The 19,732-nt window shown below is 37.5% G+C and overlaps 2 protein-coding genes and 1 non-coding gene across 8 annotated transcripts in view; 2 read left to right on the forward strand and 1 right to left on the reverse strand.

The window, feature by feature from the left end:
• The first annotated feature begins 653 nt into the window (after positions 1-653).
• Positions 654-15,308, forward strand: LOC137172972 (clavesin-1-like). The gene is made up of 8 exons (XM_067577633.1): positions 654-1,250; positions 4,986-6,011; positions 7,132-7,302; positions 8,309-8,427; positions 8,690-8,864; positions 10,567-10,677; positions 11,051-11,274; positions 12,397-15,308. Exons 2-8 carry the CDS (start codon positions 5,913-5,915, stop codon positions 12,473-12,475), a joined length of 978 nt encoding a protein of 325 aa, XP_067433734.1. The 5' UTR covers positions 654-1,250; positions 4,986-5,912; the 3' UTR covers positions 12,476-15,308.
• A 2,137-nt stretch (positions 15,309-17,445) lies between these two features.
• Positions 17,446-19,732, reverse strand: part of unm_hu7910 (un-named hu7910) — a 55,235-nt gene continuing 52,948 nt past the window's right edge. For all 6 annotated transcript variants that reach the window (XM_067577630.1, XM_067577626.1, XM_067577623.1 and 3 more), the window contains 2 exons: positions 19,596-19,729; positions 17,446-17,805 (listed from right to left, as the gene is read on the reverse strand). In XM_067577630.1, the coding sequence (XP_067433731.1) occupies positions 17,655-17,805; positions 19,596-19,729 (285 nt within the window). In that variant the 3' untranslated portion in view covers positions 17,446-17,654. The remainder of the gene's footprint in view (positions 17,806-19,595; positions 19,730-19,732) is intronic.
• Positions 18,610-18,683, forward strand: trnai-aau (transfer RNA isoleucine (anticodon AAU)). Its single transcript has one exon. It is a non-coding gene; the product is annotated as a tRNA-Ile (tRNA).

Genomic DNA, 19,732 nt, shown 5'->3' on the forward strand with positions numbered 1-19,732 from the left:
TTGCATGCTTCATTTTTCAATTTTTGCTTTTATTGATTTGTAAAGTGTACAGAGACTCTCTGGGTGATGTGCACTTTGAATAAAGTGAAGCTGAAGTTGAATCTGAAGTTGAATAATTAAGTTTAGTTTTAGGATCTGCTTTAAATAGCTGTCATTGCGTGTGTGTGTGTGTGTGCAGCCTAGGAGGTAATTGCACTGTGAATTACCTACATCTGACTGACACTCAAGCATCTTGTTTATTTATTCCAAACCCTTATTTATATAACATGCTGCTACACTACATCAACTAAAAACCACCTATTTAATCTGACTTTTATGTAGTGTCTTATAATTGTATGGTTTTATTATTTATGTACTTCTTTTATATGTTATCATCATTATTATTAATTTTATTCCTTTTTTTTATTTTTTTTTAACAATTTACTGTTTTATTATAATCCTAATTTTGTGTACTATTTCATAATTTTATTTTTGTTGTTTTTATTGCTTGTATTATCTTTTATTGTGTCCTCATCAATTCACCTTTTTCATTTTTAATTACTTTGGTGTACATTAGTCTCTAAATCCATTTCTAACATCCCACATTTTGTCAGTCAAATGTAAAGCACTTTGAATTGCATTTGATTTGTTTGTAAAGTGCTATATAGCTAATGATTAATTGATTGGTTGATTGATTGGTTGATTGATTAATTGATTGATTAATGTGCAATATGCCTTCATACTGCTGCCCCAGGAATTCATTAGAAACTCTGTAAATAACAGTTACTTTTTTAAAATTATATACAATAACTTTAATATTTTTATTTAATCTAAATGTAATTTATTTTAAATGTGCTGTGCATGGACCCTGATGTGTCTGTAGCTGCAAATGGAAAATCAAAGTCTCTTGGATGTTGAAGGATTTTCTTTTGAAAGGGTTGACCGGCAGTGTGTGTGTTTCAGTAACTTGACAGTTTCAGAGCATCCTGACGTCTTCTCAGAGCACAAAGTGAAACGCATCTCAGCTCCTGCGTCCTCCTCACACGTTACAGTGCCCGCACGGATCCACAAGGACACCGTTTAATCATCTGTGCGGCTTTCAGGGACATTTATTGGTCATTCCCCCCGCTCGTTCGTTTTTAATTTGCTCGGATATCTTTGTGTCCGCGGGATACCGATGGCCACCCCCACCGCCGTCCCCAGCATCAGCACCAGCAGCAGCAGCCAGGACGGCCGGGATTCAACCAGCACACCCAGCAGCTCGCTTCGCTGTGAGTATCTACGTTTTATTTCTATCGAAACACCTTAAAATAATACAAAAACACAGCAAACTGCTGTGAAGCTGCATGTAGCAGGCGTTCATCCCGGATAAACGTCCTCACTTTTGGAGGATGCTGATAATTTTTTTGCCTCCTTGCGAGGACATTTGGTGAGGATACATCACATAAGGGTCACTTTGATCATTAAACACAAGAGGAATTTGTCAATTTAGCTCAATTTAAGAAACATTTACCTCCAATATCAAACACTCAGCAACATTCAGGCTTCTCAGGATTATTTTTTTTTCGCCTTTCTGTTTAATCTCAGTGGTGGAAATGTAAAACAGCCCTGTGGGACCTTTAAGTGTCTCTGGCTTTTCATCGTGTTGTCTCAGTGGACAGACAGATTGGACGACATCTGACACAATTAATGTAAGCGGCAGATGGGGACGAGTTGGGGGCGGGGGTGTGGTGGGTTAGCAGGGGGGTCATGAAGGTACTTAGATCCTTTACTGCAGTTAAAGTACCAATACAGCAATGTAAAAATAGTCCATTACAAGTAAAGGTCCTGCATGAAACATCCCACTACAGTAAAAGTACATAAGTATTATGAGCTTGATGTAGTTAAAGTATTGCAGTTAAAGTACATAAGTATTATGAGCTTGATGTAGTTAAAGTATTGCAGTAAAAGTAGTGGTTTGGTCCCTCTGACTGATATATTATTATATATGACATCATTAGATTATTAATAGTGAAGCATCAGTGTTAGAGCAGCATGTTACTGTTGTAGCTGCTGGAGGTGGAGCTAGTTTACACTACTTTATATACAGTTAGCTAGTTTAGTCCAGTGGTTCCCAACCTAGGGGTCGGGCCCCTCCAAAGGGTCAGCAGATAAATCTGAGGGGTGGTGAGATGATTAATGGGAGAGGAAAGAAGAAAAAACAAAGTTCTGATACACAAATCTGTTTTCAGTTTTTGGACTTTTTCTCTAATCTTTGATTTTTGCTGAAATATTGGATCATTTGAACATTTATTGAAATGAAAGCATGTGAGAAGTTTAGAGGGAAAAATCACTATTTGGTGGAGCTGTTAACAACTCATAGACATGTTAAATGTGACCCCGACTACACACTGCTTTTTGTAAGACGTCAAAAGACAAAAAGGTTGGAAACCACTGGTTTCATCTGTAACAATGTGTTGTATTTTAAAAGCTTGTTATATTATCCATTGTGTCAAATCTTCATCTGAAATCGGGCAAAGCGGGCAACAGCAGGGACCCTGAACCCTAAAGGGCCCCAGAATACCTATGCAGGAAAATACTTTATGGTTATTTGATTAATTGCAAATTTGTTTGGCAATATGTATTAAGGCAGTCAGAGGTTACCGCTGCAGTTGACAGGGAGTATTTGGAAAAAATGTACAGTAGCTCAACTCATTTCTCAAAATAGAGATTGTGATTTGGGTAAAAGAAAATCTAAATATTGGGTTCTGAACTATGTTATGATTGACAATGAGTTAGAAAATGAACAGAGAAAGCAGTTTAGAGCTGCAATGATCAGTCGAATTAACAATTTTGATAATTGAATAATCATTTAAGCATTTTTAATGCAAAAAGAGAAAGAAAAAATACTGGTTCCAGCTTCTCACATACAAATATTTGCTTGTTGTCTGGATGTCTGTAAACTGGATGTATTGGGTTTGTGGACAGTTGCTCAGACAAAACAAGATATTTAAAAATATAATAAAAACAGGGTACAGCAGGTCTTTCTTGCCAAATGTAATTAGGGTGCTTTGACTTTCAAAAAAATTGGCAACTATTTTGGTCATTGGTCATTTTTAAAGCAAAAATGTCAAACATTCCCCAGTTGCTTAGTCTTATGTAATAGTAAATTTATGTCATCTTGGAAACGCCGACCGTCATTTTTTACAGTTTTCAGATGCTTAATAGAAACGATCAAACGAAAAAATAAACAAAACGAAAATAATCTTTAGTTGCAGCTCCAAAGCAGTCAGCCAAAAATAATGGATACATGGTTGAAATGGACAGTTAAATGAATGATAAATGTTTAAAATAGAACATGATGGCATATGGTGCCGATGAAGCAGTTCTTGGGTTCATGTGACAGGACTGTGGGGGTAAGTTTAGTAAAGAAGCACAAGGCATTCATCCTTAATTTTGACCAATACCATCTTTTTTACCTCTATATTTTACCATTCTTGGCACCCTGTCTTGTAGTAGAACACTGTGTAAAAATCTAGTTTTACCATTTTAAATATCTTTAGTTTCTATTATGCTTACATAGTGCATATTTTAAAATAAATCTGCTTTAAATCACCTCACTTGGAGAACCAGGTTCATGTTCACTCTGGGGCCCCCTAATGAGTTAATCCAGCCCTGGCAATCACTGTGCAATTTAGAAAATTATGCTGGACATTTTTCTCTGTTGTCAGACAGTGAAATAATGAATTAACTAGTTAGTGAGTTTGTTGGTTTCATCGTGTCAGTCTTGTGCCAAATATTTGACACATCCCACATGGAATTACAAAACACCGCCATGTGTCAATCTTCAGAAATATAAAAAGACATCATCAGATTTCTGGTGAAAGGTATACACCCCCCACCCCCGTTATGTGTACTTAAAAACATAAAACATGTACTTTGTTTATGTGCGTTTTTAAAAATAAACCACACAATATATCAGAAGAAAGATGAGCTGAGGAAATGATTTGCAGATTCATCGAAAAATAAATAATTAGCTGCAGCCAAGTTAAATAGATGTTCTAAAAATACCAGAGTTACACAACACAACTTACATTTTTCTTTGAACAAAAAACAAATCTTTTCTAATATTTTTTTTCAGATTCCGTGAGTTTATTCTTTATTCTGAATTTCATATAATTGATTCTAATTTGTATACATGATTTTTTTTAAATTCTGATTATTAGTAGAAATAAACTATATTAATGAAGTGAAATGTGTAGGCAGAGTGCTTCATTTTCTATTTTACTTTTTGGTAATGATGAGAAGTACACTGTAATACTTTGATGCTACTTTACACTTCTACTTCACTATATTTCAGAAAATATTGTACTTTTTACTGCACTACATTGATTTGACTGCTATAGTTACTAGTTACAGATTCACTTCTACACACAAAACATGTAATCAGAGTAAAACAATATGATGCATTGCTGCAGATTAAACTAAACAACAGTGTAGAAAAGTTCTCACATCAATGCATAGAAGTAATAATATCTTGCTTTCAGTGTGTTCTATGTATAGACTTTTGTTTCTTCTTCTGTGTAAAGAATCTTTGAGAACCTTGAAATTTACCTTATAAATAAAATGTATTACTATAATTATTAATATATGTGATATTATAACTCTAACAGGAGACATTCTCCTGTATAATGAGAAGTTTTACTTATGATACTTAAAGTACATTTTTTTGATTTTTTTGATTTAGAACACCTATAAATAAAACTTTTTTTTATGTGGTATTTTTACTGAAAAGCAAAAGATCTGATCATTCCCTCTTATTTATTTTGTTTTTATTTTTTAATCTATTTTATTGTTTTTATTATTACATTTTCATCATTTTAAACTCTTGTGTGCATTATTCTCACATTGTTTCACTGTTTACGTTTCTACTGTCTCATCATCAACATCAACTAAAGTTATATTGATTGATATATTGATTGATTATGGATGATTCATGCTCTCTGTTTTCTGTTTGTCTCTTCTAGGCTGAGGAATCCCATGTCAGACATAGTTGCCTTAACTGACCTTTGACCTTTTGCTGACACCTTACTGAGGGGTCGCGACCCCCAGTGTAGAAGACTCATCATCAACAAGCCTCGAGCTCCGACCGGCCTCATCATGACGAAGCAGAAAGTCGACGTCACCGACTGATGAAACCGAAATCTGCCACCGCCAAACGCCATGACAGAGGAGGAGGGCGCTGTGAGATGCTGAACGGGAAGAGAAACAGGACAAAAAAGATGTGAATTCTGCTCTGAACACCCAGAACAAACACTCCCCTGCCATCCCTCCACTCTGAGTTGCACGTAGAGGTTGTTTGTTTGAATAAAGACCATCACAGTCCCCTTAACGTTACTAAAACCTCTAACTGAACCTGTCATTCACACATCAAAAGCCAAAAAACAGACTTCTCTCCATCCAAAGGAAGAAGGCAGGGACTTTCATCTCCCTCAGAGCCGACGATGTAGACGAAGACAGCAGTGATGATTGTTGATTCGTACTGTTACTGATGGACAGAAGTCCAGCTTTCTAAACCAGCACAGTCATTCTGTGTTGGATTGTACATGCGTGAAGACGACCATGATTGTCTCTTACTGACACAAAATCTGACAGCAAATAAGATTGTGTTACTGAGAAAAACTTACACTTACTAACACAGATGGGTCAACCGCAAAAGTCTCTACAAGAAAACAATCATAAAACTAAATTGCCCGGCAGTTTGATCCTCAAAACTGCAAAATTTGGAGTTTAAAGTCCAGACGTTTGAAGAAGAAAGGATACTAAAGATATTAAAAGAAGAAAAACAAGTCCATCTGTTGATCTAGGGGACAACAGGTGGTACAGAAACACTTTTTGGACATCAGGAAACAAACACAGAAGGCAGAGGAACCAAACCCGAGCAAGTCGCCAAGATGACGCACTTACACGCCGGCCTGAGCTCCGAGACGACAGAGAAGGCTCGCTTAGAGCTGAATGAAAACCCGGACACTCTGCACCAGGACATCCAGCAGGTAGACAGCAAGAAAACACTTATTACATGTATTACTAACAATAACAATCAGAGCTGAGCTTAAAGGATAAAGCTAGTGTTGTTCTATGTCTTTCTAATTGTTAAAAAGACTAAAATCAATGTGTTAGTCTCTAAATAAAGATTTATTTTTACAAGCATGGCAGTAACAACAGAATAGAACTTATAAAACAGAAAATATAATTAAGTTTACAAAACAGAAATAATATAAAAACATACAAAAACGTAAAATAAAATACAATACTCACCATCTGTGGCTCTCAGCTCCAAAAATACTGCTTCCTACTGAAGACTTGGTCAGTCAGTTAGTTAGAAACTTTATTGTTCACGTTGTGGAAAATGATCTTTGGTTTCACCACATAGCGTTAAATGCAGGGCAGGACAAACAACATGAGTTAAAATACATAAATACAGTAAAAATAAAGCACAATAAAATAAAATAAGAAAAGGGATAGATGTTGCTGTCAGAGTTCAGGATCAGCAGGAAGCTTTACTCTTTATATTAAATTCATAAAAGGCTGCAACAAATGATTATTTTTATTATAATGATGCAGATTATTTGCTCAATTAATTGGTTATTTGTTTGTTCTATAAAATATCAGAAAATAGCAAAAAATGTCCAAGTTGATGTTTTTAAATGTCCACCCATCCAAAACCTAAACTTACTTACTGTCATAGACAACTAACAAAACATGCAAATATTTACAACTGAGAATCTGGAACCAGTGAAGCCTTAAAAAAAAGCTTAAATGATTGTTTGATTATCAAAATTGTTGCAACTTAATCAATTTATAGACTAAACATTGCAGCTCTAAATTAATAAGATTTCTCACTTGGTTGCATCCTTTTAATTTTACAAGCTACATTTACTATTATCTGCTATTTCAGTTTATTCCTAACATTCAGATTTCCAATGACTAAAAAAAACTTTCCACCAAAAACACCAGGCTTTAAAATCATTTAACCTCCTACGTAGATACAATTTCTGTGTGACTTTGAAGTAAATCTTTAAAATCAGCTCACAGATATAGTTTCTCTCTTCTCTTGCATTCTGTGTATTAAAACGGTTCCGAATCCTAAACTTCTGTCTGTGTTAACTCGAGGTTCGGGACATGATCGTGACGCGACCGGACATCGGTTTCCTGCGGACGGACGACGACTTCATCCTCCGCTTCCTGAGAGCCAGGAAGTTCGACCAGGTGGAAACCTTCAGACTGCTGGCTCAGTATTTCCAGTTCAGGCAGCAGAACCTCGACATGTTCCAGAGCTTCAAGGTCTGCTTCTGTTTGTGATATAATTACAGTATGAGCTCCTAATGCATCAGAAATATGTTCTTACCATCTCAACTCATAGATGTGACCACATTGTGTTTACTGTTGTCTTTAGTTGTGCTCGTATTGAGGCTGCAACTAACAATATTATTTTCTTGATTAATTGATTCATCGTTTATTCTATAAAATGTCAAAAAGTAGTAAAACACACCCTCCCAGTTAAAATTAAATTCTTCAAGTGTCAAAAATCAAAACCATTTTGGTAATTTGGTCATATTTTTGGGATTTGGACTGTTGGTTGGACAAAACAAGACATCTGAAGATGTCATCCTGGGAAATTATAACAGCCATATTTCATTATTTACTGACATTTTATCGACAAAACGATTCATCTTTAAAACAATCATGAGTTGCTGCTCTAATCTGATGGGAAGCCTGAAACCAGAACAGTCGAGACTGTTAAACCACTACACGAGTGTGTAATGTTTTGTGTAGGTGTCCACATACTTTTGGCCATGTGATGTATATTAACGCAGCATATTAACATTTCTACCCGTTGAATAATGATGTTTTATGGTGTGACAACGCTGTGGTTAACGTCTGGTTAGATTTAGGCACAAGGACCACTTGGTTAGGGTTAGGGGAAAGATCATGGTTTGGGTTAAAATAAAAAATAAAATAAAAACGGCCGATGTTTCACTAAAATATATATATTTCCTATATAGGAAAGATCAACTCATATAGATCACATGTGAACTACATCACTTTAGAAATGTTGACATGATACGTTTTGTTGACATTTTGATAAGATATGTTTTGTTGAAATGTTAATATGTTACGTATTTTGCGTGATGAAATGTAGATATTCAATGTTTCTGTGGTTTGCAGAAATGTACAGTGCCAACGTTTTACTCTGGCAACCAGACTGTGTTTTGAGTAGGTGTCCACATACTTTTGGCCATGTAGTGTATATTCGGGGTGAATTTAAGTGTTTGTGTGTGTGTGTCAGGTGGATGACCCTGGTATTAAGCGAGCGTTGATGGACGGTTTCCCGGGTGTTCTGGAGACTCCGGACCAACATGGCCGAAAAATCCTCATCCTTTTCGCATCCAACTGGGACCAGAGCAGGTAAACACACACACACACACACACACACACACACACACACACACACATCCCTCTATTGATTGAAAGCACAAAGAGCCTAATGAGTCATTTCTGCGCTTCGACTAAAAACAGACAAGGACTCACGCAGCCTATTGAATCTGGTCTCGTAGTTAAGACTCACAGCGTGAAGGACTGTCACACTCTCTTTAACTATTGATTAGCTGCTGAGCAGTAACGACACACACACACACGCTTTTTCCTCCTCCTCCTCCTCCTCTGTCAGGAACTCCTTCACAGACATCCTGCGGGCGATCCTCCTCTCTCTGGAGGTTTTGATAGAGAACCCGGAGCTCCAGATCAACGGTTTCATCCTCATCATTGACTGGAGCAACTTCTCCTTCAAACAGGCCTCTAAGCTCACTCCCAACATCCTCAAACTGGCTATTGAAGGCCTCCAGGTAAAATAAAACAGTCAGTTAATGTGTGTGAAGGATAAAAAAAAAAATACTGTGCATGCATGATAAATGTGGTGCAATGTTGATCGCATTTGCGTTTACTTACCTTGAATGACAGATTTTGGGTGCTTTAAGGCTTTTTCTAGAACTTCCATATTTGGTACCAACTTTTTTCGCAGTCATAATTATGACTTTGAAGCTGACGTGAATAATATTTACAGGTTGTAAACTGGTAAATATGGCAACTCCCACATGACATGAGAGTGATAAAGGCTTCAATTTCAGTGGTAGGAAGGAAGCTCATTAGAAGACATGTTTGTTTCTTTCCAGGTTTTGTGGTTGTTCCATTCGCTCTCTGTCAGTTTGTGTAGTGATAATGTCATAAAAACAACTGACTTAAGAATTTTAGCGATTTTTTAGAATTTAAATTTAACATTGTACTTCTATAAAACTGTCAGACACAAGATGGACAATTTTAAAAAAGGATCGAAATTGATGCAACAAACCAGAGATAATGTCTTTTTTATTCCATATTGTCAAAACCTGCCACCTACAATACCCACAATGCAACATGATGCCGACAGTTCAGTCTGAGTTTCAGGTGTGTTATGCTAGTAGCGGCTAATGTAGCCTGGAGCTGCTAGCCTCCAGCAGAGACAAGGAGCTTCAGAGGTCTGCTAACCTCACTTCTTTCTAACTCCACATCCCCAGATTTTTTTATTTCACAAACTTGTAGTCTTCAGCCCCAACCGACGCTGATTCAAGTTGTTTTTTTGGAAAATATATATTTTTTAAAGGGGACATTTTGTGCTTTTTGTGGTTTTCTGTTATTTATATCCTGTTATGATGTTGGAGTTTTGAATTTCCAAAAACTTGAGGTGAATGTTTGTAGAACTGACGACAGCTCCTCAATATGCCCATAAGCGGACGTCTGTTCTGTAGCCTTGGTTGCTAAGGTGGTTGCTAAGGTGTTTCCATGTGTTGTTCAGCTCCAACATGTACGGATGGATTTGAGAAGTTGACATTTGGAGTAAAGAAGGAGAAAAAGAAGTGAAATCTTGCTACTATAGTTTGTTTACGTAGCCTCCGGAGCCGGAGGAAGCTTCCTGAAGCTGACCAATCAGAACAGAGTGGGCTCATCAGGAGGCAGGGCCTTAAAGAAACAGGAGCTAAAAACGGCCTGTTTCAGACAGAGGCTGAACTGAGGGGCTGCATAAAGGACCAGTAGAAGATAAATAAGGAGTTTTTAACTGGAAATCATACAAAGATATTCCAGTAGAGCCCCAGAATATAAATATAGAGCTGGAAATGTGCAGAATATGTTCACTTTAACAATCTCAAAGCGACATTGAGCACAGAAAAAAAATATTGTCTTTTGCACAGCTGTCTGTTACTACTGTCATGGTACAAATATAATAACCAATATCTGAAAAGCATGAAATTGCTCAATTTGGACAACAATCTCTTTCTGGAAACTGTGACCAGTAAACAATTTTCTGAATATTTGCAGCTCAATAGTAATATCTCAAATTAGGGGAGGGTCAGCCTGCTTTCACATTTGTGTGACTGAAATTGTTATTTTTGGGTTTTTTGCAGCTCAGATGAAAGAGAGAGCAAGAAAATTGGGAGAAACTGAATTTGCTACAGAAATCAGAGCAAAAAAAATTAATTTTCACACAGGTCACTCTTTTCTTTCCTTCCTCAGGATAGTTTTCCAGCTCGGTTTGGGGGAATCCATTTTGTGAATCAGCCCTGGTACATTCACGCCATGTACACCATCATCAAACCTTTCCTCAAAGACAAGACAAGGAAAAGGGTGAAAACACAATTTGGCTTCTTTTTTTAATCTCTCTGTCTCTTGTTTTTATTTCATATTGCTCATCCTTTTTCTTCTCTCCGCTTTCCTCTTATCTTCTTTCATTCTTTCTTTTCTCTCCTTGTCATCCGTTTCTTCTTTTGTTTTCTTTTTTCTTCTTCTATTTTCTCTTTCCCTTTCTGTGTCTTCCTCTACTCCTTTCACCTCTTTGTAATTGTTTGTATTTCCTTTCTTTTGATTATTAATCTCTCTCTTATCTCTCTCTCTCCCCTCCTCTTCTCTCTTCCTGCCAAGTTTTTCGTCTCATCTCCTTTTCTCTCTCCTTCTCTGCCTCTCCTCATTTTGTCTTCTTCCTCTCCTCTCCTCTCTCCAGATCTTCCTCCACGGTAACAACCTGAACTCGCTCCACCAGCTCATCCAGCCCGAGTGTTTGCCGTCGGAGTTCGGCGGGACTCTGCCGCCGTACGACATGGGCATCTGGGCCCGGACGCTGCTGGGACCGGACTACAACGACGAGACCGAGTACACGCTGACCTACGACGCCCTGCATGTCAGGGAGAACTGCGGAGGAGGAGGAGACAAGGAGATGATGAAGAGGTGAGGAGGAAGTGTGGGGAAAGAGTTCATCATTTCATACACTGTCAGACTGTGTGGGATTTATACAGACTGTGGATAGATTGATACAATTTATTTGACAACAATGACAGTAAATATAACACTGCAGTCCTGACATACAATTAAAATGTTCAGGATAAAAAAAAAACAATAAAAGTAAAAGCTAATTGAGAGACCGGTGACGATGTAGGGCCCAGAGCATGGAAGGAACATCTCCATATTTAGAGAAGATGTATATATTACATATTACACAATGCAGATACTGCCAAGGTTATCTTTGACTTTATATTTTATGGAGACTGTCCTTCCAAGGAAAATGACAAAATCAGTTGTTTCAGGAAGTGTTGTAGACGTTCTTATAGAGCGACAAAGTCCGTGTGGCGTTGAGGTTGGACTGGACGGATGAGTCAACAAAACATCAGAATTAAAAATGTAACTTCTGTACCGTGGCGTACATCAGAGTGACAGAATATGTGAGCAGTGTACAATTATAATAATCAATAATAATATAATAATTAAATCCTTCAAATCTGATTGGACTAGAAGGTGGGCAGGACTTAGCGAACACAGCACAATACAGAGCTTGACAGAAATAAGAAATATTTTATTAATCCTGAGGGAAATTTAAGACAGAGGAAAAAAAAGGATTTTGATATAAAAATACTCATACAACAACACATAAAATATATTTGGCGTATAATGAGATAACAATTAACTCAGGGACAGAGGATTAGACCTGGGAATATTTATTTTTTATTTCATTGTTTCACTCTTTTAACAGTAACCAACTGTGAGTCAACATAGTCTTTTAAAAACTACGACAGCTTCCGGAGCGCATGGATCAAGGACGTATTGTTTAAATTGGAGGAATTGTTGATTTGATCACATTTGCTACATTGATCAGAATATCCAGGCTGCTGCACACTTCTGCCTGTCAGACGTCCGGTGTGAGCTGCAGGTGTTGATCAACACGTTGAGACACAGCCGGTGTATTATTGGCCTTTTAATCACATTTATCTCAGTACTTTAGACTGTTTTTATACTGTTACTATTCCCACCAATATTGCTGCTACTTCTACAGTCAGACATGTTTCTGTGTTTCAGGTCTCAGTCAGCGGTCGAACCAGGAACTCTCCGACAGACGGACAGAGAGACAAGCACGCCACTACTGGCCCTGGACTGATCACACACACACACACACACTGTAGAGCCATCACACACAGTCATTTTCACACAAACACACACACACACACTGTAGAGCCATCACACACCATCATTCTCACACACACACACACACACTCATGCACTGTACCAGCTGTGTATTACTAAGCTGGCAGATTTGAACTTGTGTCGTTTTGTCCTGTTGAACTGAACTGTGACAGTGACTCCTGACACACACACACACACACACACACACACACACACACACACACACACACAGTCTGTCCTGTCTCTGAGCCGTCTAATGCCTCCCAGCTGAGCCTCTCTCCAGCCAGCAGCATCTGTCCACACAGACACACTCTGAAGTGTGTGTTTATGTGTCGTCCTCTGCTTCTCGTTTCGCCAAATCTGTCAGAAACAAGCAGGAATGTAAAAAAAAAAAAAAAGAAAAAAAAGAGAGATCACATTTAATCTGTGATGCGATTATGTTACCGTGAGCCAAAAGAAACCTGAGAATGAAGAAATATGGTGAGTCGTGTTTCGACTGCAACGATGTGGTGAAACTTTATTTTAAAAACCTCAGAGAACAAAGTGATTTTCAGTGACGCCACGTTACTGAAGACAGAAAATCTGAAGAATTACAGAACAATCAAATACAAGTGATATTACGAGTCACACCAACAAGAAATTATTTAAACAAAGATTAAGTTTAATTATAGTTTATTTAGAATGATAAACCCAGATTTAAATGTGAGATCAGTTAAAGCTTAAACTGTGAATTAACTGATTACTCAATACAGAAAATTAATATCCAAAAAGTTGATAATTGATTAATTGCTTCAGTTGTTTAATGAAGTAGAAATGGCATATATTATCTGGCTCCAGCTCTTATCAGTTTTAAATGATTGTAAATTCAATTGGTTGAACAAAACAGAGATTTGAAGACATCGTCTTCATCTCTCAAAACTTGTGATGGCTCATCTTCACTCTGTTTTTGACATTTCATGAAAATTTAATTTATAAATCAAAATAATGACTGACACATTAATTGTCAACTTCAAAACTGCAGCAGAGCGTGAAAACAAAGCAACCTCAAATTTCAGCTTTAAGCGAATCAACACAGCATCAATCGTACATTTCAAGAGAAAATGTACGATTTAAAGCAGCGCTAATCAATATGTTTTATATAAACAATAGTTCAAATTACATTATGTAACACAAAAGGTGTTGCTTGTGGTGAAAAGCCCACATAGAATTCTCACCATCACTACTCTACCGAGGAGGTTTTTAGCCTCTTTTAGCGTCTAGTTTTGGTTTTACGTAACATTTCCTGTCTGGTTCAGTCTCAGTGTTTCCAGCAGCTAACAGCAGACAAAGTTAGAGACTAGATGGTGAAGATGGTGGAGCATTTAGCAGCTAAAGAGCCAAATATTTTTCTCAGGAGCTGGTGGAGACCAAACCAGAGCTGAACGGATAGTGAATATTGGACTTACATTCATCAGATGGTGACAAACACGACTCCAATGGGATGATCAGAATCACTCTATACAGTAAGCTGATAATGTATGAGATGTTGTGTTTTTAGTTTGTTATGGTACCACTAAATGGACAATTAAAACATAATCCTGGTAGATTTAACCAAAAATATAAAGGATCAAGAATAGAACCCTGAGGAACACCACAAGTCATTATCAATGGGACGATCGTGTTGTTCTGTGTCAGCTGGATGTGACAGTAGGCAGCTGGTTGCTAGCATGTTAGCCACAACACTTTATAAGGCAATAATATGTCATTGTTTTGCTGCCCCCTAGTGGCCAAAAATCAATCAATGCAGCCTTCAATAAAAGTTGAGAAGGATTCTTTTTTTAGTTTAAATTTGTGGTGTGACATGTTGAAAAAGCAATGATTTAATCTACATTTAAAGATAATTCTTGTTGGTGAGACTTTAAATATCGGAATGCTACCAAAAACATTTAGTTTCAAGGTTTTCTGAAGTGTGAATCTAAAGTTCACAGTGACTCTGACACAGCGTCTTCTTTAACAAACTAAATTCTTCATCTACTTGCTGGAGTATTTTCCCCTTAATATGTATAAAACACTTTTATTTCAGCCAAATATTTTTGTAACCGGACTTCCAGAAACCTGAAATAACTACAAATCCAACAGAGGCGGACACATTCACACTCATCAGTTATAAAAAGGAAGGAAAGACGTCGTAAAAGAAACTTCACTTTGGTAGAATAATTTCACCTTTTTTCTTTTACCTATTAACAAAATCACGTCATGTTAGACCGACTTTGCACAAGCATTTCACAATAACAACACTGCACATGTTGCCAAAAAACGGACACTATAACCGGATGACAGTTCACATGCATGAAAAAGTTTTAAAAAAAGTTCTACCAGAGTGAAATATTTCTTTATACAAGTATTGTGCTGTGAAGAAACCACAGGATGCCAAACTATCACCTTTAACCTCTCCTGCAATTAAGGGAAAGATTGTTTTTATTGAATTTAACTTATTTGAAGATTGTATATTATTGTTACTAGTATTACTACACTGCAAAAAAAGTGATACACTTGGCTTATATTAGGCAAAGATATTTAAAGTTAAATTATCTTTATTTCCTGCAGCGTAAATAATTCTGATTTCTGTCTGAAATCCGAAAATACGACGAGTAAAATCAGATTCTGAGAAGATTTGCATGTTGATAATTTCACTTAAATATCTGAAGAAAATATTGTATGATAATGTGGAATATCCATGAAGGATAAAAGCGACTTGCCAAGTTTGTCATGATTTTTTGCAGTGTGTTCGACTCATCATCAGGGCTACACTGATCTCCACTCGACTGTAATGTAATGTATTTCCTTTCAATGAATGTATAGAAGTAAACATTTACACCAATGTGGTTGTGTTGTGTTTCATTCAGCAGTGGGGGTGTTATTCTGAAAGGGGACATTAACGGGACAGGCTACTAAAAACAAAACAATAAGTCCAAATTATTTGGGTATTTGGTGCTTGGAGACATTTTCACTACTGCAGCAGATCACATTTTGGGTTTGGGTCCTCAAAGTGTCAAAAGTACTTAACTCTAGTTAAAAACTCCTTATTTATCTTCTACTGGTCCTTTATGCAGCCCCTCAGTTCAGCCTCTGTCTGAAACAGGCCGTTTTAGCTCCTGTCTCTTTAAGGCCCCGCCTCCTGATGAGCCCACTCTGTTCTGATTGGTCAGCTCCTGGGAGACGCCCCTCGGCAGACTTCCAGAGATGACGTCAACAAACCATGAAATAAACTATAGTAGCAGGATTTCACCAAGTTCTTTAATTTCTTTACCTGAAATGTCAACTTCTCAAATACATCCGTACATGTTCGAGCCAACAACGTGAACAGAACATGGAAACATCTTAGCAACCACCTTAGCAACAAAGGCTACAAAACGGACGGCTGTTTATGTGCATGTGCGATGAGCTGATGTCAGCTCTTCAGCAAGGTAGAAATAAAACATCACAAATGAAGCTTCAGAGCAGGTTGATGCCCTGACTTTTGACTTGCAGGCAGCATTTCTACATACATTCACCTCAAGTTTTTAACAATGTTTAACATCCGACATCAGAACAGGTTATAAATAACAGAAAACCAGAAAAAGCAGAATATGTCCCCTTTAAGAAAGATCCCCCAAAACTCATGTTTTTGATTGTACTGTCCCTTTAAATTATGCAGGAAAGTAACATTAGAATCCATAATCAAGTTTTCATCATCAGAACCATGAAGTACTTGTATGATATGAGATGAAACAGTGATAACTCTGTGGAAATATTTGGTTATAGTGATATTTGGTTATAGGCAAATTCATATTCATCATATTCAACGAGGTGTAATGTAAATTATGCAACAGGAAACAGAATAAGTACAAGATGTAGAAACAGCCCAAGTGTATGAATTATTATTTCTTAAGTTTGAAGTGAATATTTTCTGTTTTTTTGTTGGATGGTGAACAGGAAGTGTAACCCTGGAAGCTTTGTTCTCGTTACAGAAACAGAAAGCAGATTATTTTCAAACGGGATCGTCAAATGAACCTTCAAAACGTCCAAAAGCAGTGCAGACTGGAAAAAGAGCAAAATAAAATCAATCAGAACTACGAGTTGTTGAGATCTAAAACATTCAGAGCTGCACAGAACTTCACTGCTGATTTTCACGTTTTAACTTCTGTCTCATTTTGCTGTTTGGGGACAAAAAAAACCAACAAAAACACATTTCATCTGATGAAACATTTAAAAAGCCAAACTGGAAGAGAACCAGATAAACACAGACTGGGACAAATGGACACAACTTTTGTGGTTGCCATTTTTTTCTGTATTTTTTTTATTTTTAATAAAAATATATATAATCTTTTATAACATCTTGTGTTTCAATGTTATTGTGCAAAAGTAATGAAAAAGTGAGTGAACAGAACTTAAAACGCACCAGGATAAACTGAAGAAAAATGCATAGTGGTTGAGCTAAAATTAAGGCTTCTTTTCAGTTCATGAAAGGTTTCTGACATTTTACAGAACAATGGCAACAAGCAAAATTATTATCAAAACTGTATGTGAGACATTTTAAAGTGTAATGAAGGCAGGAAATATATTTCTATCTGTTCGATATTGTAGTGTTTATACGCTTATTTCACAATTTAACAGTTAAGAAACTAAATAACGAGAGCTGGTTTTGGTTTTAGACTCTCAGTAACGTTTGTAACTCATTTAATCATTTTTTCAAACAACAGACCTGAAAATAAACTCATTTCAGGAGCTAGAAAATAAATTTTGAGTTCCATAATGTTCGCAAGATTTCCATGATTGTAGGAACCTTGAACCCGATCCAAACAGAGCTAAAACAAGTACCGTATGTGTTCAGTTTGTTTTTGGTGAAACATTATCAAGTCAGTAGTATAATCCAGAAAAAAATACACACTTTTTTTTTTTCATTTCCATCCTTCAGTTTGATGCTTTGATCATTCGACAGTCTGCGGTAGTTTTAGTAGTTTATCCACAAAAAAAAAAAAAAAAAAGAAAACTAAAAATCAACAGTCAGTCAGTCCGTCTGCCGTGTGATTCTCCTCACATTCAGCCAGTCAGTGTTTGTAGCAGTTTATCCACAGAAGAAGAATCGGTCGGCCCGTCTGTGTCCTTATGTTACCTTGTGTGTTCAGGCTGATCTATATTGAGCTCAGATGCTGGCGTTGATACGAGGTTAACTCCGGGTGCCAGACGTCTACGATGAAGATGAGGCGGTAACTGTCGGCGTCCTGCCAAACCTCGTGCTCGAAGGAGTCGTCGAAGATGAGGATTTTACCTTCCTCCCACTCCCTGCAAGGTCAGACATGAAGAAGAATGAGAGGTTAGGAGGAGGATGGTGTGAATGTGTGAACCAAATGTTGTGACAATCAACCAATAGTTGTTGAGAGATTTCAGTCTGGACCAGAGGAATTAGGAAAATGTTGGTATAGAAGAAAAGTTTGACCGACGCTGTTAAAAACGTATCGTTCAGGAGTCGACTAGGAGAGACGTTGAGGTTTTGAGAAACAGCGATGTACATTTAAACTTCCGTAGAGCTGCAACTAACGATGACTTTCTCTATGAAACATCTGAAAACTGAAAAATATCCGTCAGTTTCCTAAAATCCAAGGTGACTAAAGCTGCAATGATTAGCAAATTAACTGATTAATCGCCAACTATTAAATTAACCACCAACTATTTCAATAATCGATTAATTGTTTGGAGTCATTTTATTAGAAGAAAATGTTCAAATATCCTGACTCCAGCTTCTCAAATGTGAATGTTTTATACTTTCTTTAGTCCTCCATGACAGTAAACTGAATATCTTTGGGTTGTTGACTGTTGGTCGGGACAAAACAAAAAATTTGAGGACGTCACCTTGATTTTTCTGACGTTTTAAGGACCAACCTGTTAGTTGTAGCCCTAAAGGTGACATCTTTGAATCCGAAAGCAAATCCTCACAGATGACTGGCTGGAACTGGGGAACGTTTGATATTTGTGCTTTAAAACAATCGATTATAAAAAATAGTTGCTGACGATTTATTTCCTCACGCAAATCAGGACTACAGTCATGTTTTTCTGGTCTGGTGTGAATATGTGAGAGATGTTTCATGTGGCCGGTTAGCTCAGTTGGTTAGAGCGTGGTGCTAATAACGCCAAGGTCGCGGGTTCGATCCCCGTACGGGCCAATCAGCTTATTGACACAACATTTAAGGACTGTGGAAATGCCCATGAAACACCTTTTCACAGGCAGGTTAAGGGGAGGCAGTGCACTGTAACTTCTGAAACAGACAAGCTGACGTTCACACCCACTTTACACCGTGATCGACCTGCTGTGCGGAGGTGAGAAAGGGTCTCAGCTCTCCTTCTTCATTCATGACACAACTATTTATGTCCTTTTTCATGTGAACAGCCGAGTGCAAAACTATGACTGACCTCCAGGAGAGACTGTCTTAAAATAACAGTATTTAAAGGATATCATGTCTCCCCGTCCCCCTCCCCTCTCTATAACTATAAATACATTTTATTTCAGATATGACTGGACAACATGTCCTAAGAACCAGTTCTGAGCAGCCATAAATGGACCCTTACACCTGCACTGAGAAGTTCTTAATTTCCTAGAAGTTTCAATGAAGTTTGGAGTCTTAATCACAAATCAGTCAAACATCCATTTGAGACACTTAAAGAGTGAAGAAGAGTGGAGAGGAGGAAGAATGAGATGAGAATGAAGAGAAGAGAAGAAGTGAGGTGGGGAGGAAAAATGATGAGGGAGTGATTGAGGAGAGAAGAAGAAATGAAAGGAGAGGAGGTGAAAAATTAGAGGATAGGAAAGAAAATGTAAAAGAAAACAAAAAGGTCAAAAGTGAGGAGAGAAAAGAGGAGAAACTGAGGAGAAGAAAGAAGAAAACGTTGAGTGAGGGAGGAAGGACTAAGAGAAGATGAAGAAGAAGAAGAAGAGGGAGTAGGGGAAGAAGAAAGAGGACAAGGAAGAAAAGAAGAAGAAGCAAAAACAAAAACCAAACGTTGAAACATAGGAGCAACGGAGGAGAGAGAAAAAGACAAGAGGAGATTATGAATAAGGATGAGGACGGTTGCAGTACTTGGTCTGGTTGGTGCAGCGAATCCTGCAGCCTTGTTTAGGGATGACGAGGCCGAGATGCATCCTCAGTCTGCAGTTGGTTGGACCGGTGTGAGGCCACACATGAGTACCTGGCTGCATCACCGAGAACTTAATCTG

Source organism: Thunnus thynnus, chromosome 21 (assembly GCF_963924715.1).
Source record: "Thunnus thynnus chromosome 21, fThuThy2.1, whole genome shotgun sequence".
In the NCBI taxonomy this organism is placed as follows: Eukaryota; Metazoa; Chordata; class Actinopteri; order Scombriformes; family Scombridae; genus Thunnus; species Thunnus thynnus.

Bases quoted from the DNA above. Each gene is read 5' to 3' on its own strand.
- LOC137172972 (XM_067577633.1), top strand. From the start codon at position 5,913: ATGACGCACTTACACGCCGGCCTGAGCTCCGAGACGACAGAGAAGGCT. The intron at 6,012-7,131 runs GTAGACAGCAAG...TGTTAACTCGAG, and splicing joins TGCACCAGGACATCCAGCAG to GTTCGGGACATGATCGTGAC. The intron at 7,303-8,308 runs GTCTGCTTCTGT...TGTGTGTGTCAG, and splicing joins ACATGTTCCAGAGCTTCAAG to GTGGATGACCCTGGTATTAA.